Consider the following 24,086-nt stretch of genomic DNA (forward strand, 5'->3'; position numbering starts at 1 on the left):
TATCTGTAAACATGGTAGTTTTCCCCATTCTGAGGTAAGATTCAGGAGGGCTGGGCCTGTTTCTATCCCTATCTTCCTTTCACCAACATGCCACACAACACCTGGCACCAAGCAGGTACTTAACGAGTATTTGTTAAAAGAGTGGGTATGGATGAAGCTAAGGGAAAGAGAGTCAACAAAAGTCTGACACTCTTTTGGGATTAAAGATTGCACTAATTTGGCATTTTCTCAAAATCAGAATTGAGTCAGAGGCTGGGCAAGAAATCTGACAAAGAGTTAAGTTAACAAACCAAAAAGGATGTCGGAAGGAAAGACAAAGAAACAGAACTATGTTAACTAAATTTTTTCCCCACCTGGGGCCACAATCTTTGCATAAACAAATCCAGTCTTAAAGGTACAGAAAACTTAATTCTATCCACTGGTAATCACTGACCTGAGTGTAGGGGAAAGGCCACTACTACAGCCATTCAGAGTCTTTCTGCTTAGGGCTCATGCTATCATCCCTATGTTAGAAGTCTAGTATGGAGCATGTCTGTAGCTCCCACACCTTAAGCTGGAAATCTGGCTGGAGGAGTATCCTGGGTAATAATCAGAGGCAGCTAGAGTCCTGAGGTAGTTTGGTCTCTTGGAATTGCCATACAAGGAAATACCTCCACACCTCTCCTTGGAATGACCTCTGTTTTCATTAAATTATAACTACAACGCAGAGACCTAAGTCCTATTTTCCTTAGCATTTAAAGGTAAGACATGCAAAGCAAAATAAGCTGTCTGTATTTTGTATTAACTTGTATTATAATGTAATAGGGGCTAAAAAAGTAGATTAACAGAATCTGGTGGGGTTATGTGCTTGTTGGGCACTAGCCTGACTTATAGTGGCAGAACTGGGGTTTTCAGAATCATGGACTATATTTTCCAAAAGGCCCAGAGCCCATAGTAAGACCTTCCTCTCCTATCTATCCCTTCCCAATCTCTTCTCCCATTCATACCCCTAAAATATCCATGCACACACCCTAGTATCTCCTGAGGTCTTCAAGTCTTTCTCTGTTCGCCTGTAAGTGACTATACTTCCTCACCAGAGTCTGTCCACCTACCCCCTGCCAATCTGGCCAGTTTTCAGAGGTTCTCTTGCTTCCACCAATTCCATCTCAGGAACCTCTCTGTCTCCACTAATTCCCAACAGCAGCAGCCACCGTTCCCCTAGAGTCCCCTGCTCTCTGCCCAAACCTAACCATTCACTTCTGTGAAATAGTAGAAGGCTCAAAGAAAGAAATCACTACGGGACTGGAGGCCTGGGGACTATATTCTAATAACAATAATAATTTACATTTGTATAAGGCCTTAAACTGTGAATCCCTAAACTCTGATCTAAAATAGCAATAATCAACAAGTGGCGGGCTTGCCCCCTGAGCACGCACACACACACTCTCTCTGTCATCCTGCCTTTGTGGGTAGCTTCAGTATCTCCTCAAGCCTATGATAAAGATCCCATGAAAGAGAGTATGGCCCAGGAAGCACAAAGACCGCTGCTCTCAGAGGGAAGTCAACGTGCACCGTTAGGAGAAGTGGGGGGCATCTTCCTGCCAAGTACAACAGTGAACAACTGGGACCAAATACAGAAATTCAAAGCCAAGGATGATGATCTTCTCATCTGCACCTATCCCAAGTCAGGTGAGTGTGTTTACAAAGAGCTGAAGTTCCTCTCAATGATAAGTGCTAATGCTTTATGTAATAATTACATGTATATTACAATTGTTGTATATGATATTAATATGACAATATATTGATAATATAACTTGTTCTATTAATGCATTTGAATAAAATATAAGTATGCACCATAATTATTTTATTACACAGTGCTTTACAAATATATATTATTTCATTTTATCCTTACAACAACCTTGTAAGTAAGGTAGTTGCCATTATTATCCCCATTTACGGACGAGGAAACTGAGACTAAGAGATTAAGTAATCTACCTAGGGGTCACATAGGTAAGTGTCTGAGGCAGGATTTGAATTCAGGTCTTCCTTAGTCCAACTCCAACACTTCATCTTTTTCCCACGTAACTGCCTATCATAATAATAATAACAATAATTAATACTTATATAGTATTGTATTTTATAGAGTACTTTGTATACATATTACATATGTAAATATATAAACATATTTATGTGGGTGCATGTATGTGTGTATGTATGTATACATATACATATATGTTCATATGAAATCTCATCTGAGCCTCACAACGCTGTGAAGGAGATGCTATCATCTTCATTTCATATATTAGGAAACTGAAGTTAAGTTACTTGACCAGGTTCACACAACGAGTTAATGTCTGAGACAGATTTTGATCTCAAGTCTTCCTGAATCCAGGGCCAGCATTCTGTGTACCAGACCACCTAGCTGCCCCTCCATGGTTTCATTCACGAGAGTATTCCTTCTACCAAAATAGATCACAGACTTTCTATACTCAAGAGTCACTTTGGCCAGAAAAGTTCATCACTGTGAAGTCAACTCAGTGACGGGGTCCTTTGAATTTTAATTAGAGCTGATCCTTAGGGAACAAATATATAGATGCCATCCCTAAGCTGATATTCTCAGACTTTCCATTTTGGTGGGACCTTTCTGAGCTGTGATTCAGGAATTCTGATGCTTGGGGTAAGGAAGGAGAAACCTGAAAAGAGACCCATCAATGGGACAAAGCAAGAAAGGATGAGGCCAGGGTATGCCAGCTTTCCTATGAGAAATTCGTGGTTGGATGCAGTCATGACAGGGGAACAGTGACCCCAGAGAGTCTATATTATGCCCTTTACAGAATATCCACTGATCCTGGATTAACCCCCACCCCAACCTTGGTGCAATTTCCCCTAAAAAGGGAGAGAGTGAAGGAAGCATGGCATTTGACTCCTTTGAACATAGGATGCAGTAAAAATATGCAGCAGACATAACTAAGTTATCATTGACCCCAAGAGAAAAGGCAAGCCTATAGTATGTGTAGAGGGGAGGGTGGCTCAACCAGATAAGGGAATGGAGACAGTTATTGATAATAAAGAGATATGAGAACACTTGAGGCTAGCTGCACCTGACAGAACATCTCTCACTTTGTGCCCCAAGTCCTCAGCCTCTCATTTCCCCCTCAGTATATGTCAAACACTCCAACCTGGGGCTGCCTAGTTATCAGGCCAGGGTATTTACAAAAAGCCTAACCCAAAAGGTGATAAGTCTATAAAATCTGAAGTGGAATCTTTAGGGGAGTTAACTCATAAAGTTCATATGAATGACTATCAGAGTTTAAGTTTGCCTCCAAAATAAATTATTCCATCTTTTAATGTACTTTAGAACAGAATAGTGTAAAAAAAATAGTCTTAGGTATATTCAGAGCAGAATTAAGGCTAAGGAGGAGGAAACCATCTCACATAACAAAAGTGGTTTAGGAAGCAAAAGGGGAATGCCACAGTTGTTTTCACTTCTGATACCAGTAACTAAATTATCTATAACAATCCCATTCATTAAGGAGGCCCCTGTACACTTCAGCATCTGAGACATACTTCTCCTTGCCCTTTCCTAGTTCTGTCTCTGTCCTAGTCTGACTCTGTCTAACTCTGTCCCAAGACATCAGAGGATGACTTTAGTGGAGGTGTCTATTCAAGAAAATCTGCTGGACTTGGAATTAGGAGACCCAGATTGGAGCAGGGGCAAGGAATAGCCTCATATAGAAGACCCAGAAGTAAGCCTGGGTAATAAGGCTAAAAGATAGGGCCTTTTCAGAGGATGGAGGAGAGACTTTTGTTGTATCTCCTGAGAGTAGGAATGAATATACCCTATTAACAGCTCATTGTGATGATAGAGGGTATCTCCTTGGTGGCTCAGGAGGAATGCCCTGATCATTTATTGCTCCTTTATGCCACAGTGGCTATAAGTGATTACGTCTCAAACATGTATGATTCGACTGGCTCAAGGCATCATAGAAATATGCCTTTGTACCGTACTCTATAAAAAGAGGACAAGTAATGAGGCCCTAGTCTGCCTAGAGGAGTATGTTGAGTGTGGGTGCACACCCCTCTGGACGGACTATAGGCTCTGAGAGACATGTGAAGAGAAAAACCCAGAGCAGAGTTAATTGGGACCCTGACAAGGAGATGGCCTCGATCAGGAAGGAGTGGTTATTTCATCTGTTAAATAAAGATAATCATAACACCTACCTCCCAGGTTTGTTATGAGTATCAAACGAGATAATGTATTTTAAAAGGTCTATATAAATGCCCACTATTGTTATTATTGTATCCATTACCTTCCAGAGATATAATCAAAGTCCCAAAAATCTCATTTTTTTAGCCTGTTACTTATTTCTGATCACTTCTACATTTACAAAGCCTCAGTGTCCTTATCTGATAAATAAGAATACTAAGGTTTACCCTTCCAACCCCATGGGATTATTTGTAAGAAAGCACTTTATCAAAGCCAAAAGTGTTATATAAATATGAGTTGTTACAGTGTTCCTTTTTATGTGGTTTGGAAGTTTTCTCCCTCTAGTGATTATGCCATCCCTTGCCCTTAAAGGGGACAAAAAAAGGGATGAGCATAATTCAGTAGAAAGGGGTTTGGAGAATTCTGGGTTCAAATCCCTGCTTTTACTACCTGTATGACTTCAGGTGAATGGTTTCAGTTCTCAAGACCCCACAGTATTAATTTACAAAATGAGGGGTTTGAATTCATTATCTAAGATCCCTTCCAAATCTAAATCTATGGTCTACAGTGGTTTTATATACCCGTTCATAAGTCAGTCACCCTTCCTAAAAATACACCTACTTCCCTACAGGAAGGTGAGAGCTTCCAGAAGCTTTGAATTCTCTTCTTCTCTTTCTAAAAATGGTGGGTCTATCACATCATCTCCAGTGAAATTTCAGTCACTTCCTAGCAACAAAGGGAAGAATGTCTATCTACCATGGATTATGGGGTTATGAACTGAGGATAATATAGCTAGTGTAACATGGTCTATTTTGTCTAAGACAAACTGGGACAGTAGTTAATATGGGGCTTCCATGTGCTCTCTGCTTCTAATCTACCTGGGAATCAGGAACAACATGGATTCAGGAAATTGTGGACATGATTGAACAGAATGGAGACGTGGAAAAGTGTCGACGATCTGTCATTCATCTCCGACATCCTTTCATCGAATGGGCACGTTCACCTCAACTTTCCGGTAAGCACTTTTCTCATGCTCCTTCCCTGTGATCAGTATGCAGCATTAATTACAATGATAAACATCACAAAGTAGGGTGTGTCTGCTACAGTTTTCCAAATACACACTTGCCCTCACCAGGTAGAACCTTTTTGCTCCAAGTAGCAGGCCCTAAGAGAGCTAAGAATTAGAAATGGCTAGTTTTCCAATAGGAAGTATATAAGAAGCTTCTTACTGAAAAGTTTACCATAGAAGCAAAATCTCTTTATTGACCTTTCTCAGCTCATATCCTATCTTTTACAGAAGGTCTTTCCTGGTTCCCCCAGCTTGTAGTAACTAACCCTGAGTTTACCTCCTAGCTATTCTATATATGGCTTCTATATGATCCTACTTATTTATACAGCACCTACCCCACTGGAGTAACTAGTTTGCTAAGTGGATGGAATGCTGGTCCTAGAGACAGAAAAATCTGAGTTTAAATTGAGCCTCAGACACTTACTAGTTCTGTGACCCTGAGCAAGTCATTCAGTATGTTGGTCTAAAAAAAAAGTCTCTCCTGGCTCATCACCTTGTCAGATCAATGAAACCATGAGCCATGCCATGCAGGGTTACCCAAGATAGACAGGTTATAGGGGAGAGCTCTGACCAAAAACAAGTGATCCACTGGAGACAGAAATGATAAGACACTTCAATATCTTGACCAAGAAAACCCTGTGGAAAAAATAGTCCATGAAGTCATGAAGAGTTGAGTCTCTCCATTTAACTGTGAACACCTTGAGAGCAGAGACTATTTTTGCCTTTCTATCTCCAGAGCTTAATTCAGTGTTTGGCACATAGTAATGACTTAATAAAAAATTTTGATTGATTGGTTGATTGATTGGCTATTCTCTTGCCTCCTTTGAACTGCCCTGCCTGTCTTTTGTAGATATCCTGGTATCTGCCAGCTCAGACTTTTGTCCACTTGCTTTGTAATTCAGTACTTCTGCGTTTATCCTTCTTGTCTATCAATATAGTTTCTAACTAACTGCTTTTTCTATTCCCTGGAATGCACATATGCCCTGATTACAAATCTAAAGTCTGAGTTATATTCTAATAATGCCCCAATGTTCCTGTCTCTTCCTCTGCCCTACTACATTTTCTGTGGAGTCAAGGATCAGACTTTTGTTTCTTCTAGCAGTCTACTTACATCTCCTATTAGTCATAAATTCCTTAAGGGCTGGGCCTGTGTTTTATTCATTTTTGTATCCTCACACACTTGTAGTAGTGCCCTAAATGGAATAAGTGCTCTGTAAATATTGTTGAATGGATGAACAGAGACAATGAAATAAAAGCAGAATAAACAAAAAAGAGAAATCGTTTTTTTCCTTAGAGGGCAAGGGGAAGCCAAACCTGAAATTTTATTTCTACAGGTGTCAATGCATATTGCTTTGAGTCTGTTATTTGTAGTCTTAGAGTTCCCTGGTGCACACAGAAATTCCATAGCTTGCCCAGAGTCACTCAGTTGGTAGGGATTAAAGGTGGGACAAGAACACTGCTCTGATTGACTGAAGCTAGGTCTCTGTTCACTATGACGTGCTGACTCTAAGCAAGACATTCATTCCAACTATTAGTCTGATGCAGTTGAATCTTATTTGGGAACTGAGGGGAATCTCCCCAAGATTACAATATTTCATTGTCCTAAAGAAAAAGGAGATTCTGCCTATTGGTTCTGCTTTCCAATCCACAACAATTCTTCCATATAGAAAACTCCCAAAAAATATGGGGAAAGTAGGGATTTTGGACAATGGGAGATGTTCAACAGGACTTTCTCTAGAGAAGCTTCCTTTGATGATTAAACTATCTGCTTAGTTTATCCCAGTGTACCCTTTCTTATTCTAAATTACTTCCAGGTGTGGACCAAGCCAATGCAATGCCCTCTCCTCGGGTACTGAAGACACACCTTCCCACCCAACTATTGCCTCCATCTTTCTGGGACAGCACCTGTAAGGTAAGCAGAAACTATTTTGCAGGGTGATCTGAAAGAGTTGTCCAATTTATTTAGGTGCTAAAGGATATGTTGAATAAATGCTATAAAGAGCACCTATCCAAGTGCCAATTCTGCCCTAGCCCCCCACCCAAAAAAGTGCTAAGTTTTTGACAGCATATTCCTACTGTCTATGACCTATACACACCTACCCATCAACATGGCCAAGAGAATAAAACCCACTGCAATAAAAAAAGATTACTATAATCTATAAGTTCAGAACTTTATTGAGCAGCCCGATTCTACCTATAGCCATGACAAGTAGACTACAGCATGGTAGCTAGCTCACAGAAAAAAGCCTACTATATAGATGAAGTCATATAGACTAAAGTGTCAGCCTCCTACATAAGCAGAGTATTTGCTCCTTAGCTGTTTTTTCCCTCTGTCATTCAAATTTCTCCTTTGGCAAGTCATTTAAAACTCCTGTTTCTCATTTTTCTCACCTATAAAATGAAAGTTAGACTAGATGGCTTCTAAGGTACCTTCCAACTCTAGCTCCATGACCCATACTTCAAAATAGCTTCAAAAGCTTTAGAATTCCAATATGCTCAAGAAAATTCAGCATTATGAGTATACCATTAAAAAAATCTGGAAATTTCAGTGGACTATAGGCTCAGTATAAATTATCAGTGTGACAAGTTGTCAAAAAACTAATGATATCATTGTTGTTGTTCAGTCATTTCAGTCATTTTTGACTCTTTGTGAACCCATTTGGAAGTTTTAATGGCAAAGATACTAGAGTAGTTTTGCTATTTTCTTCTCCAGCTCATTTTACAGATTGAGAAGTCTGAGACCACATTTGAACTCACAAAGATGAGTCTTCCTGACTCCAGGCCCAGCACTCTATCCACCATGCCACCTAATTGCCTCTTACATAACCTAAAACAGTGAATTTTCCTGAGAAAGGTCTCAATGAAATCTTTAAAGTTTAAGATATTAGAAGTTTATGTTTTCTGTGTCAATCAAGAGAATCTGTTCACAATAAACTCAAATATGATTTACCCCTTCTCATCTCAAAATAATTTTCCTTAATAATTCCCTTCCCCTACCTAGTCACCAAACTACCTCTCCTGCTCCAGAATTCTGCTTTAAGATTCACTTTCTCCATTATTTCTTCCTGAAATAACCCCACTTGGTTTCATTTCTTTGATATGCATCCTGTCTGTCAGTCGTGCATTAGAAAATGCTGAAGTTTGGGTCAGAAGGCCACCCCTGACTTTGCCACTTAACTGTGACTACAACACTTAACTGTAACTTTGGACAAGTCACTTGGATACTTCACTTAGCCTCAGTTTCCTCATTTGTAAAATTAGGGGGTTAGACTATATAACCTCTGGGATCCCTTCTAGCTCTAAATCTATGATCATATGACTTATATATACAAAACTGTAATAGGTTATGTCTATGTTTCTATCATTTATATTTAAAAACCACGTCCTATCCTGTTTCCCATTAGGAACTGTGCCTATTACTTCCCTTATGATTATCATGGTGCCTACAACAGTGTTTGGCACATAATTGTTGCTGATGGATGTACCAACCTATGGAAAATTAACATCTTTTCTATATATTATACTCACTTTCCCAAGATCATTTATGTAGCTCGGAATGCCAAAGACTGCATGGTATCCTATTACCATTTCCAAAGGATGAGCCAAACACTTCCTGAACCAGGAACTTGGGAAGAATATTTTGAAAACTTCATGAATGGGAAAGGTAAGTGAGTGCTTTAATGTCTGTTTTTATTCCTACTCTGACTTGAGGTGGACCTCCATGATCACAATATTTTAGCTTATTCTCTAAAACACAATATAATACTGTTAATCATCTTCTATCTCTGAGATAGAATCACACAGCTGGGAGACTCAATGTCATCGTTCTAGCTGCTGGCAGGACGAAAAGCTGTGCTAACCCAGTTTCCTGGGTATGAATAATCTTGTTTGTACAGATTACCCTTTTTCCTGCAGATCTCCTTTCCAACTGTGTACAAAGCACAGAATGTAGAATCCTCAAGTTGGGAAGGATTTCAATATGCCTTAGTCCAACCCTAACTAAAGACCAGATCCCCTTTACAACACCCCAGATAAGTGGTTATTTAGCCTATATAAAACATCAGTCAATCAATATTTACTAAATGCATGCTATGTGCCAGGCACTATGCCAAGTGCTGGGGATATGAAAAGAGGCAAAAGGAGCTCAAGGAGCTCACAATCTAACAATCAAATATATACAAACAAGCTATATGCAGGATAAAACAGAAATAATTAACAGAGGGAAGACATTAGAATTCAGAGGGGTTGGGAAAGACTTCCTGTAGAAGATGAGGTTTTAGTTGGGATTTAAAGGAAGCCAGGTAAGCCAAGAAGTAGAGGTGAAGAGGGAGAGCACTCCAGGCATAGCGAACAGTCAGAGAAAATGCCCAGAAGTAAGAAAATGGAGCATCTTGTTCATGGAACAGCAAGGACAGTGTCACTGTATTAAAGAATATGTGATAGGGAGTAAGTTGTAAGAACACTGGAAAGGTAGGAGGGGACTAAGTTATAAAGAACTTTGAACATCAAACGGAAGATTTTGTATTTGATTCTTGAGGTGATAGAGAACCATTGGAGTTTATGATTAAAGGGGTGACACGTACATGATCAGTAAGGAGTCAGCTAATTAGCATTGTGCTAAGTGCAAAGGATACAAAGAAAGATCAAAATAAAAGTCACAGCTCTCAAGGAACCCACAGTCTAATAGGAGACACAAAATGCAAACAACTATATACAAATAGAATATATACAGGACAAATCTGAAATAGTCTCAGAGGGAGGGCACTAAGATTAAGGAAAACTGGGAAAGATTTCTTATAGGTGATGGGACTTTAGCTGAAACTTGAAGGAAGACAGAAAAGCCTAAAGGTGAAGATAATAAGAAAGATAATTCCAGACATGGTGAACAGCCAGTGAAAATTCTTAGTCTAGAACACAAAGAAATAAATTATAAAGTATAAAATATATGTGTCAAATCTAAAACTGACTTTGTAACTTCCACCCATTTCTCTAATTCTCATCACTCGGAACAAGAACAAGTCTGTTCCTCCTCATGTAATAACCCTTCAAATACTTCTATCTCTTCCTCCCCTGAGACTTCTCTTCTAGCAAAACATCCCTAGTTCCTTCAACCAGTTTTTAAATAGCATGACCTTGAAGCCCTTTGCTCTCCTGGCTAACATCTTCTCTAAATCTCTTTTCTCTTCTTGCTCTTACTCCCAAGTATTTCATCCTAACTATTTCATCATGTAAATCCTGCTAAAATTAATGGTTATTGCTTTATGTATTACTGCTCTACCTGGCTTTTTGAAAAGATTTCCCAATCTCCAAAGGCAATATTACAAAAATATCCTAGGGTTTTTCCAGGAACCAAAAGATAAGCTCATCAGTTCATAGACTACCAACTACCTTCTCTTACTTAAAAATAAAAAATCAAGTATTTGCTCTTTGGCAATCCTCTCTCAAAGATCACAATGGTGGGTAAGAAACTTCAGGAAATGATCCTTTCAATACCCAAGGATGATATTCATCCTGTCCCTGTGACTATAATTCATCCAGAACAGCTAGGTATGCTCTTCCTCCTCCAGAGCTATTATTGTTCTGTCCCCTCCAATTCAAAATTCATTCTCCTTGACAAAAAAGAGCAAAATGAGTTGAACCACTCTGCTATCTCTGTCTTGCATCATCATCATCATCATCCATACAACCCAAGCTTTTATCCTATCCCTTCTTTGATCATCCTCTTTTGCCTTTTAAAACTACTCTTTGTATGGTAGCTCTACTGATACTACTCCTCCATTACCTGTCCTTGCTTCCATCTCTACAGTTATCTTTTAAAAAATTTAAGTTGGTTAGTGAGTCCCCTTTGCATCTGTCTGTCTGTCTGTGTCTGTCTGTCTGTCTCTCTCTCTCTCTCTCTCTCTCTCTCTCTCTGTCTCTCTCTCTCTGTCTCTCTCTCTGTCTCTCTCTCTCTCTGTCTCTCTCTGTCTGTCTGTCTCTCTGTCTGTCTGTCTCTCTGTCTGTCTCTCTCTCTCTCTCTCTCTCTCTCTCTCTCTCCCTCTCTCTCTCTCTCTCTCTCTCTTTCTCTCTCTCTCTGTTTCTCTGTCTCTCTGTCTTTCTCTCTCTCTGTCTGTCTCATAAACCCTAGTCTTAAGTTAGTCTAATATTTTATCCCCTGTCCTATACTGCTGCTCTACCTCTGTCATCAGTCACAACAGTCGACCATAAACTCCAAAAGTAATTTATTAATAAGGTACTTGTATAACAATATTCCTCAGCAGTATGACACCATCAGTCTAGGCTGAAGACAGTGTTAATTAATTAGTAGGTTTCCCTAAAGAACACTTTGACTACTGACCTAATTCATCAACCAAAACAAACAACAATGAAAAACCCTTTATAAAAGAATTTTTTTGTGTTTCTCTGTGTGTGTGTGTGTGTGTGTGTGTGAAAATTACTTTTCCCAATGAAAAGGCAGGTTGTGACTCATCAGTCCCCAGCCATATCTTTGACAATAAACAGACAGGAAACAGGTAGTTGAAAAGGATATTCAACGTACCACCCTTTATACACGTAGATGCCTTTACTAGACAGCAGAGTACTGGAATTGGAGTAAGGAAGATCTGAATTCCCAGACGTACCTCAGATACTTACTTATGTGACCCTGGACACGTCACATAACTCTTCCCAGTCTCAATTTCTAAATATCTAAAATGGGGATAATAATGTTTCTTAATTCAAAGGGTTGTTATAAAGATCAAATGAGGTAACATATATAAAGTACTAGTTATTTTCCTTTATTATTATCACCAATAGGACATGTGTTTTGAGGTTGCATTCTGTATTTTCTATTATGGTGATGAATTGAACCAAACATGATAACACAGCAGGTGACCTTTCATCACACATTGTTCTCTTTACACAACTCCCCTTTTTCCTCCATATCAGAAGTATTCCTCATGTGTTGAAAATGATTCTTAAGAGTTTTCCCTTGTTCCTCAGTAGACTGTCCATCAGATCTAGCTATTCTTTCTCTGAACCCTTTGAAATCTGCTCTCCCAAAGTCAACGGTTCATGTCAGGTTGTACCTAACTTTCTTCTCTTATACAGATTGTAAACTAGAAAGGTCATGGCCCTATAATGCTTCCATCAATTCCACCCAAACATTAGACTCCTCCTTGTTGGTAGGAATCAAATCCAGAAGAGGTTTTCTTTGTTGATTCCTAAACCTTTTGAAGGGTAAAATTACGATTAAATTAAGATAATAAATTATTAGGTGATCTGCATTCAGATTCAGCAGATTAAAAGTCCTCCATTTCTACAGTAACATGCCTCTCTACCTAGCTAGTTATCAGTTTCCTGAAATCTTCATCCATTAACTCTTTTTGTCCAGATAGTCTATAGTATCCCCTGATGCCACTTCTAGTTCTGCTTCCTTTGATCTTCACCCAAACACTCTCCACTCCCCTTCCCCACTCCTGTTCCTTGACGTATTTACATGACTCTATTTGCTTAAGATGTAATTCTCCTCTGTCTTCCCCTCTCTGCACACATTCTTCTTATTGGAGAGAGACAGGCATAGATACAGAGAGAAAGACATAGACAGAGAGAAATAATGGAGTGGAGGGAGGCTAGTAACAGGACTCAAATGCATTTGATCCTTCATAGTTTTTTACAAAGTACTGTCCTTAAAACAATGTTGTCAGTCAGTCAACCAGTCTTTTGTAGGCACCTGCTATGTGCCAGGCACCATGATGAGCACTGCAGATGCTAAGAAAGGAAAAAGACAGTCCCTGCTCTGAAGAAGTTCACAGTCCAATAGGGGAGGTGACATGCAAACAACTAGAGGATAAGTGTTGATTCTCATTTTACAGATAGGGCAATAAACAACACCAGAGAAATTGGAAGACTTGCTCAAGATGAGGGAGCAAATCAGTCCATTCAGGCTCTTCAGATTCCAAACCGAGAGTTCTCCCTACTATATATACTACAGCTGCTTCTTAATAGTAAACCAAGACATGAAGATTTGAAAAATAAAGTAAGAATTGAGCAAAGACTTGGAAAAAATCATGAAACAAACTTAAGAGTATTCAACTAGTCATAGTTAGCATGAAATTATTGCACTGGAACACAAGGAATTGTAAAGTTAAATTTCCAAATGAAAATTTAAAATGAGATTAGGTAAAAATTTTCCAGATGGTATGAGCTGTCAGAATAGTAAAGAACCTAGTTTGAGGTTGAAATTGTAGACTCTTGGGAAATTTAGAGCTATATTAAAATATGGAATAGAGGAAAAAATCCGATTATAATATTATGATTACCAAAGAGCTGGCTTTCTGAAGTTTATAATTCACATTCTGGGTCATGTGTAGTAAAATACTGAAAGGAAATATGTTATTAAATTTAAAGAAATTGGTTTCTCATAGTCAAATTAAACAAATTTATCAAATAGAAGTTTTCATATTTTGGTAATTGTGTTATTTAAAATTAATTAGCTTTTAAATTAAATTTGGGAAAGTCTAAGTTTCTTAGATAATCAAATAACTTCCATTTTTTGTGACAACTTTGAAAAGTACCTCCTCTTTATACACAGTGTTTACTCTTCTGAAACAGAAGCAATTTATTATGTTTTAATTTCTGTATTTATGTCAGTGACACACATGTTCTGGGAAAATAACTCAATTCTTATCAAGAAAGGCTACATAGAATACTATTATAGTTGGAAATAGTATGTGTAACAAGTCAATTTTTTATCTAGGGATCTTGCTAAACAGAGCAATAGATAAATACATATAACTATACACATGTGTGTGTATATGTACATCTACAAATAAATTTATACACATACAAAAACTAGAAACATATATTCTACTAACTCATTGGGTGGTGAGAGAGAGCTTGATTTCAGTTCCTAGCAAAATTCAAAAACACATTATGCAAGGTTAGACCAGACTGACTGCATTACCTATTTTATCACAGTTACTGTGGTTCTAGAGAATGCCTTAAACATGGTATAGCTAAATTTCAACAAAGCCTTTGGTAAAGTCTTTCATACTGTCCTAATGAACAAAATGGAGAGATGCAGTTCCTAGACTTTTCAAGCATTAGAACCCCTTTTAACACCCAAACATTTTGTGGACTCCCACATGCTAGTCATAACATTAGCATCCTTGGATTGAGCAAACACATGATGATAAAAATCAACTACAAGTTTAATAACATTTTTCCATGAACATTTTTTTCAATTTTGTGTAAATATATTATGTCAGCTTCTTAATCACAGCAGTACCCAACAGATATAAAAACTGTTATTTATCTATGTGTATATGTGTGTGTGAATGTGTATACACAGATATATATTTAGCAGACATTTATTTTGTTTGTAAAAGATATGTTTGCTTATTTAGGATATTGGCCCTTTTAATGAGACGGTTAGTGCATGTGCACATTGAGCTATGGACGGACCACTTGTTTTGCTTCCCAAGGTCTTGTTGCCAAAGGTTGACAGCCTAGATGAAAGTAGAAAGAACCCAGGACTTAAGAGGCTGAGAGTCTTGACCTTGAATATTGACTCAACCACTTACTATCTCTTAGACCCTGGGCAAGTCACTTAGATTCCATGTGTCTCAGTTACCTCACTTGTAAAATTTTAAAAATGGGGATTCAATTGCCATCTCTATGCTGATAATTCTCAAATCTACTTCTCCAGCCTACATCTCTCTGCTGACCTCCAGTCTCGCATCTTCAACTGCCTATGAGACACTGCAAACTGGAAGTCCTATAGACATTTTAAAGTCAACATGTCCAAAACTGAACTCTTTATCTTTCCCCAAAAACTGTCCCCTCCTCCTAACTTCCCTAAAAAGGAACTATCATTCTTCCAATCATTGAGTCTCAAAACTAAGGTGTCATCCTTCATTCCTCTATATCCAATCTGTTGCCAAGGCCTGTCAATTCATAATAGCTTGTGCATACTTTTTTTTCCTCCGATGCTGCCATCACCCTGGTGCGGGCCCTTATCACTTTATGGCTGAACCAGTACAATAGCCTACTGGTTGATCTCCTTTCCACAAGTCTCTTCCTACTCCATTCCACCCATCATTCAACTGTCAAAGTGTTTTTCCTAAGGCACAGGACTAACCATGTCACGCCCTACTCAATAAACTTCAATGGTTCCTTGTCACCTCTAGTATCAACTATAAAATTCTCTCTTTGGCCTTCAAAGCTCTTCATAATTAACATCTGCTACCTTTCATCTTCTTTCATCTTACATCTTTCTACATACTCTACAATTCATGACCTCCTTGCTTTTCATTACACACAACACTCTATTTCCTAATTTCAAGAATTTTCTTTACTCCTGGAATGTTCTCTGCTCATCTCCACCTCCCAGATTCACTGGCTTCCTTCAAGTCCCAGATAAAATCCCACCTTCTACAAGAAGACTTTCTTCAAACATCTTACCTCTGTTGATTACTTCTAATTTATCTTGTATGTAGATTGTACATTGTTGTCTGCATGTTTTCTTCTCCATTAGACCCTAAGCTCCATGAAAATAAGGACTATCTTTCACCTTTCTTTGAATCCCTAGTGATTAGGCCAGTGCCTAACAAATAACAGACCTTAATAAACATTAATTTTGACTGTTAATAATAGTACCTACCACCTAGGATTATTCTGAGGATCAAACAAGTTAACATATGAAAGGCTTTGCTAACCTTAAAACACTAAACACTAGCAGTCATCATCATCATTATCATCATTATTAACTGCCTCAATGACCAGACCTAAAGAATAGTCAATCACTAGTAGGTAAATGTCAGCTAGAAAGTGAATTCACTGGTAGATACCAGATCAACTTGATAATAGATCTGCTAGATAGTACATCAAAGTTTGGCACCGAATCAGAAAAACCTGAGCTCAAATTTGGCCTCAAACCCTTACTCACTGTGTGACCCTGGGCAAGTGATCTGTCTTTCTCAGTTTCTTCATCTATAAAACAGGGATAATAATAACACATGCCTACCAGGATGGTTGTGAGCATAAAGTAAGATAGTATATGTGAAAAACTATGTAAATGCTAGCTATTATTAGAAAGTCTCCGGTGGAGGATCCCAGGGAGAGCTAATACACTGGATGGGAAAGGCATTATCCAAAAAGATCTCAAAAGACTAAGACACTGGTCAGCTCTAATAAGACAAAATGTAATAAGGGATAAATCCTACATTTAACTTCAAAAAAATGTAATTAAAAGATCAGTTAATCGATAAGCATTTCTTAAGCACCTATTAAGCATCAGGCCCTATGGTAGGCACAGAGAATAAAATGAGCAAAAATGAAATCGTCACTGTTCTCAAGGAGCTTCCATCCAGCATGAAGACACTTCAGTATTCACATATAGATCACACCAGGTGGACACACCCAAGCAAAGACAAAATAGAGAGTAAACACAAAGTAATTGGGTATGGGGAAGCAGACTGGAAAGGCTGATACTTGAATGGAGCTTTAAAGGAAATGAGGGATTCTTATTTCTCTTGTTATGGAAGATGAGGAGGGAGTGCATTCCAGCCTTGGAGTGCAAAGACAGCGCAGACACATACAAGTAAGAGAAGGAATGCTGTGTATGAAGAACAGCAAATAGGCCACTTTGATGAGAAGGTAAAGTATCTGAAGAGAAATCAGAAGCCTAAATAGGTAGACTGGAGCCACATCATGAAGAGTTTGGAAGATTTTATATTTGAGCAGAAGAATTCATAGTCAGACATTTTAGGAATGTCACATCCTATGTAGAGAATTTAAAAAAATTCCAGTGTTCCCTATCACCTTTGGGATCAAATGCAAACTCTTCCGTTTAACATTCAAAGTCCTTCCTAACCTGGCCACACGTGCACCTTTCCAGTCTTCTTATTCCTCATATCCCACTACATCAATCTGGAGATACTGGCCTCGTTGCTATTCCACAAACAAGACACTCCATCTCTCAGCTCTAGACCTTTTCTGTGGCTGTCCACCATGCCTGGGATGTTCTATCTTCTTATCTCTACCTCCTAACTTCCCTGGTTTCCCTCAAATCCCCACTAAAATCTTACCTTCTATAGAAAGCTTTTCCCAATCTCTCATAATTCTAGTAATTTCCCTCTGTTAATTATTTCCTATTTATCCTGCATATAGCTTGGCCATGCATAATTGTTTTCTTGTTGTCTCCCCCATTATATTGTGAGTTCCTCAAGAACACAAACTTTCTTTGCATCCCTGGCCTTAGCACAGTACCTGGAACATAATAGGTGTTTAATAAATGCTTACTAACTGCGAGACTGAGGGATGAGAAATATGAGACGAGAACAATTAGAAGGCTGCTAAATTAGTCCAGACAAAAGGTAATAAAGGTCTGAAGTAAGGTGGTGGTCATATGAGTAGGAAGAAGGGGATGGATATGAAAGATGCTGTAAAAAAAAAAGAATAAACAAGTTTGACAAGCAACCAGAAGTCAGAGATGAGAGAGAAAATAGTAGAGGGACAATTCTGAGGTGGTCAACCTGGATGAATGGAAAGATAATTATTTAAACAGAAATAGGGAAGCCTAGAAACAATGTGGTTTTGAGGAGGAAAGATCTATTTTGAATATGTTGGTATATCTATGGAATACCCAGTAGGAAATACTCAACTGGTTGTTGGTAATATAGAATTAAAGCTCAGAAGAGACTTTGAGATTGGAAAGATACATCTAGAATTCATCTAGGTAGTGAAGGAAGCTGCCAAGATCATCAAGGTAAGGCAAGAAACATTTATTAAATGCTTTCTTGTGTGACAGGGATTGTGTACAAATACAAACAAAAAGTAAACTAGTCTCTGTCCCCAAGGAACATATGTTCTAATGAGAAAAGACAACACACAAAAGGGAGATGAAAAGTTGAGGAAAGAGAGGGCATGGTATTCAAGTATGGAAGGGCAATAAAGATTGGCCCACCAGGACCCCTCCCCAGTTTGAAGGCACTATGACAAACTCACCTATGGGAGGAGGGAGTAGGGTGATGTTCCGTGGTGAGAAGCATGGGGTAAATGGATCATCAAGAGAGGGGTATAGAGAGAAAGATTATAACAAGACATGGATAATGATTCATCTAAGGAAACTGAGGAGAATGTATGTACTAGGTGTACACTACAGCATACAAGGTACTAGAAAATACACAGATCTTGTGTTCTTTTCTCCTGTGATCTCACTTTTTATTTTAATTCCTTCCTGGATGAAGTAATGAAAGTGATTCAATTTTTCTATTTTTGCTTCAACTGTTTTTTCCAGTGTTTGAGTTTGTGTGTGTGCGTGTGTGTGTGTGTGTGATGAAAAGAATGCCCCATAATAGAAAGGATTACAAACCAATATAGTAGATAATTATTACCCTATCCAGTTTCTTCATTTCCCTCTTTTACTTGGCATTTCAGTTGTTTTTCTGTCATATCCAGCTCTTTATGACCCCATTTGCGATTTTCTTGGCAAAGATACTGGAGTCGTTTGCCCTTTCCTTCTTCAGTTCATTTTGCAGATGAGGAAAATGAGGCAAACAGAGTTAAATGACTTGCCCAGCGTCATAGCAGATTTGGATTCAGGAAGATGAGTCTTCCTGACTCCAGGCCTGGCACTTTCTTCATTGCACCCTTAGCTGCCCTGAGTAGAATGGTATGGTGGATAAAATATTGGATTTGGAGTAAGGATTGGTTGGTTGTTGTCCTTCATTCTTAAAGAGGACCAAAATGACATCACTATGGTAGAGTCAAGTTGCAGTGTATCTGACTGTGGCTGATCAGACCAAAAGAAGTTCAGAATATTCTACCACAGGTCAGACACAAATAGTCCATGTGAACCGTTGGGGTAGATTTCCTAAATTTGTATATCTTGTTTCTTTTGAGCTATTTCAATTCTGCTTTGCTCACAGAGCACAGCACCTTCTCTGATGTGGACATGCCAGGCTGAGTAGTTCTGTGCCAGTGTCTCCCATGTCACACAATCAATTCCAAAGTTCTTAAGAGAGACCTTCAGAGTATCCTTGTATTGCTTCTGACCACAATGTGATCACTTGCCCTGGGTGATTTCTCCATAAAAGTCTTTTTAGCAAGTGGACATTTTGCATTTGAACAATGTGGCCAGCCCATTAGAGTTGTGCTCTCTTCAGTGGAGTCTGGCGGTTCAGTTTGAGTAAGGACCTCAGTGTCTGATATTTTATCCTGCCAAATGATCTTCAGAATCTTCCTAAGGCAATTCAAATGGAAGTGATTCAGTTTCCTGGAATGGCACTTGTATACTGTCCAGGTTTCACAGGAAGACCTTATTGAATCCCACTCAAGACATTTCCTTAACTGTGAGATCCAGAGCGAATCACTTAAGACATCTGAGGATTAGATTGCTTATCTGTAAAATAAGCATAATAATTGCCCCTACCTCAAACAGAGGTGTTGGATCATATAAACTGATGTACGTAAAGCACTTCTGCAAACCTTGAAGCTTGATACAACTGTGAACTATTCCTAATGACATACATACCTTCTAATCTGGTTTTATTCTCATTCACTCTTCTCAGTCTGTCTCTGTGCTTTGATCTCCTTCCTTCTTAAGCTGATATCTCAACAGCACATTTGTCTATCCTCAAGCTTGGATGGTTTATTCTCCTGCTTACCTACTTACTTCATCTACATTTCAGAGGAAGATTTGTGCTTGAGAACTGAAGGTCACTGCCTCTAAGCAGAGAGTGACAGCATCCACTGTCTACTATCTCTGCTGTCTCCAATTCAGGCCCTTTTTTCAATCTCTTGTTGGTCCCTGGGAACCTCAAGTAGAGAATTAGGATCCCCAAGTAACCAGATTCACTTTGCATGAGTGGCATACCATATCAGGGCATAAAATAAGTATTTTTCATTTGTAGGTTCATATACATCCTCACTTAGGTTGTTATGTTTCCTTTTTGTCTGTTTCAGTGAGCTGTGGCCCCTGGTATGACCATGTTAAAGGATGGTGGAAGGCAAAAGACAAACACCAAATTCTCTTCCTTTTTTATGAGAACATAAAAGAGGTGAGTAAGGAATTAAGAGTCACAGCTTCTTATTGAAGACTTTTGCTGACAGGTTCTAAGAAGTAGAGCCAAATCATGTCCTATGTAAAGGATCATAAAGGAATGGATATGTGTACTTCCCAGAACTTCAGCAGGTCACACCTCAGATCTCGTCTTTTTGATCCTCTAGTCTTCTCTACTTCAACCAACATTTATTAAGCAGCTGCTATGTGCAATGCACTATATGATGGCCCAAGAGAGAAATCAAAGATTAAATAAAACCTAGTCCCTTCACTCAGAGGGCTCATAATCTTGTATGGTCCATATAAAATTATCACTCTATTTCCCATCTATGCCTTTATCTATTAATGTGTTGCCTGTACCACAGACATTTCCAAATAATGATTTTACTACTGATCTTGGTCTCTCTAACATTGTGTTATCCCACCATAGAATCCAAAGCGTGAAATTCAGAAGGTGATGAAGTTCATGGGAAAGAACCTGGATGAAATTATACTGGATAAAATTGTGCAGGAAACATCATTTGAAAAAATGAAAGAAAATCCCATGATAAACCGTTCTACAGTGCCAAAAAGTATTATGGACCAATCCATTTCCCCCTTCATGAGAAAGGGTGAGTATTTGGTTTATTTATCTACTTCTCCACTCATCTCTTTAATTTATATATTCCTTCCTACATGAGAAGTTAGGATTTTAGTGGGGTATCTGTTTGTCACATGACTTGGGGTTGGTTCTAAAGTAAAAGTAATTCCGCTGGGGCATCCTACTAGTTTATATAAACTGCAGGTGATACAACTAAAACTTTGACTCTTCCTTTTTATAGGAATTGTTGGAGATTGGAAAAACCACTTCACTGTGGCTCAGAATGAGATATTTAACAATGACTATAAGAAGAAGATGGAAGGAACCTCTCTAACTTTCCGCATGGAAATATGACAATAGTGTGGATAATGATGATAATGAAAATGATGATTTTGATTATCATGATTACAATAATAATAATGATAGTAATAGCTACATTTATATAGCACTTTCAGGTTTGCAAAGTTCTTTGGAAATTTTAACTCATTTCATCCTCACAAATCCATTCTAAACAGCCACTGCACAATAGAACCTAAGAAACTATGCTCTAAATATATAATGTAGTGGTAAAATTGGTCTCCAATAATTATAATGGTCATATAAAACTATTATTAAAAAGACTAATAATTAATGGTGCTTAGTGTCTCTGCCCTTATGAATGAACTTCACTTATTAGACTAAGCAAAGTACTGAAGCTTGGAAACCAGGAACTTTCTTCTCATTGTTGCCCCAATATATTTGGTCAACTCAATTATTATTTTTGTGCCTCAGCTTCCTAGCCTACAAAATAATAATATTATGAGTATAACTATGTACATATTAGTACACCTACTAAATAATACTGTCCATGAGATAAAAAAAAAAACCAAATACACAACACTGGTCCAATTTTAATCACATCTGAAAACCACAAAGACTAAAATGTTCCTTAAGGGTTTATTAGTGAAACAGAAAGGATACTGGATTTTTACTCAAAAAGATCATAATCTTAATCCTAGCTCTACTATGTACCACCTACATGACCTTGGATAAGTCATTTAGCTACTTCTTTCAGTTTCTCTTCTGTGACATAAGGGGATAAAACTAGATGTTTTCTGTGGTCTGTTTCAGATCAAAAATCCTTTGATCCTAATGCCCTGGTATAGTCATATCAAATTAAATAACACAAATATTTCATAAATTGGGGTTAAAGAAGTCAGGAATTGAGGCAGAGGTGAGGCCTAATACCAGCCATACCATCAAGGCAGGCAGGGGTAGTGACATCCAGATGACAGAGGACACAGGACAAAGCAAAGTTTACCCATTCCATCTTAGAGTACCCAAAGAGACTGGCCCAAGCACAAAATCCCAAACCAAGAAGAATAAATTTAATTATGTTACTGTAGAATAGATTCCATTATGTTTCCATCATTAAACTTCTCAGCTCAATCTAGAATTTCACAACTCAGTTCTATAAGACCACATGGAAGTAAAGGTTTTTTAAACATTTGTAAGTCATTTGTATTCAGGTTTATACTTTCACCTCCATACAAGCCCACATATCTGAACATATATTACCTTTGGAAATATGTTGTCATCAATCCTATTGATTCATAACTTTCTTGTCAATAAAATCTTCCAAACTTCTAATTTTATTTTTCTGACCTGCTGAAGATATGGGTAATCAGATGCTCAAATATGTTGTGCTAATACTACGCAATCTGATCAACTACCCACTCACCCACACTCCAAAATGTTTTATTTTGTTTGCTTTGTATCCACAGCACCTATCACAGTGTCTTCAATATAGTAAGCACTTAATAAATAGTTGTTGAATTAAATGCTTGAAAAGAAATCCTATTTCTTTGTTCCTCTCAAAGAGTCTAAATTCACATTGACAGCTTTAAATATCAATTTATTTTGTATTTCTTGGAGAATTCTTCCTTGTATTTGTAATTCTATAGTTTATAGTTATATATCATATACAGAGAAAGTACAGTATTATAGCTGGGTTGTAAAGATGATGACTAAAATCTGTTGTTATGGAAAATGGAGTTGGTGTTTTTAGTGCAGGCATTCTTAGCCTAGGGTCTGTGGACATGTTTTAAAATATATTTTGGTACCTGTGTTTCAAAATAATTGATCGACTTTACAATTCTATACATTTTATTCTGTGCATTTAAAAACATTCTGAGAAGGGACTGTAGGCTACCCCAAATTGTCAGAGTTCCATGTTGCAAAAAAGTAAAAAATTCCCCACCCTCATTTTTTTTTGTTGTGTGTGTTTATGCCCTTTTGTGTTCATGGGCAGTTGGGATATGAAATCTGACTAGCCTATAAACAGGAGTCATCATGTCATCAAAGTTAAGGTATCAGAGAGAAACAGGATTTTCTATTCTCTAATATCTACATTTTTGGAATGCCCATAATATTGATCTACCAGAGACAGATGGACAGAGACAGTTCAGGGTGAGAAAGGATGGGATGGGTTTCAATCTGTACCAGGGGGAGGTTTGTCCACATCAAGAAAATTCTTATGGTATTTCCCAGTTTGTAAACTATCACAGATTTTAATTTCTCTTTTTTATTACCAGAATTTTGCTTATTCCATTAGACTAGAAGAGGACAAGAAAAGAGAAAAACAAGAAGGATTTCTAAAATCTGGCTACTCATGAGAAGCTATAAAATAACTACCAACATAAAGATTGAGTGTTTTCTGTAGATATTCCCCAAAAGTTATCTATGACTATGTTCCATTTTTACAGGAAAAAAAAGACTTGCCTATGTCACTTTTGCATATAAGTTCTTATACAGATTAATTTTACACATTGTGATTAATTTATATCTTAGAATATAATATTAAAATATTAGTATGTTAAAATTTTTTATATTCTAGGAAACCACTTCTATAACAAGGAGATAAAACATAATAGGGTTACCAAACTTATTTGTAAGTCATCCTTAAACCTGCTACATAACTTGTTTCCATATTATCTTGAATTCTAGGGAAATCTAGAGGTACATTTGGATATCTTCTTTTAATAAATAAAATTATAACCACTCAAGCCTCTACTCCATTTTATTAAATATTAATAAAAGGAGAAAGTTCTCTTCCCAATAGTAATTTTTCAAGTAGTAATTACTACTATTTCTTTTTATACTAAATTCCTTAATCAATTATTAAATATTAAATTTTTAATAAAGATGCAAATGAAATCAATAATAAATT

General features: G+C 37.7%; 2 protein-coding genes across 3 annotated transcripts in view; one reads left to right on the forward strand and one right to left on the reverse strand.

The window, feature by feature from the left end:
- LOC140512603 (sulfotransferase 1C1-like) overlaps positions 1-24,086 on the reverse strand; it is a 198,457-nt gene that overhangs the window by 72,354 nt on the left and 102,017 nt on the right. The window lies entirely within an intron of this gene.
- LOC140512601 (sulfotransferase 1C2-like) lies at positions 444-23,122 on the forward strand. Of its 2 annotated transcripts, XM_072621802.1 has the most exons (8): positions 444-740; positions 1,453-1,668; positions 5,076-5,201; positions 7,070-7,167; positions 8,793-8,919; positions 20,202-20,296; positions 20,729-20,909; positions 21,120-23,122. In XM_072621802.1, the coding sequence occupies exons 2-8, from the start codon at positions 1,488-1,490 to the stop codon at positions 21,230-21,232; spliced, it is 921 nt and encodes a 306-aa protein (XP_072477903.1). In that variant the 5' UTR covers positions 444-740; positions 1,453-1,487; the 3' UTR covers positions 21,233-23,122. The 2 variants fall into 2 exon arrangements, with proteins under 2 accessions (XP_072477903.1, XP_072477902.1); XM_072621801.1 differs by lacking the exon at positions 444-740 and having other exon boundaries at positions 757-1,668.

This window comes from Notamacropus eugenii, chromosome 6 (assembly GCF_028372415.1).
Source record: "Notamacropus eugenii isolate mMacEug1 chromosome 6, mMacEug1.pri_v2, whole genome shotgun sequence".
NCBI classification, from domain to species: Eukaryota; Metazoa; Chordata; class Mammalia; order Diprotodontia; family Macropodidae; genus Notamacropus; species Notamacropus eugenii.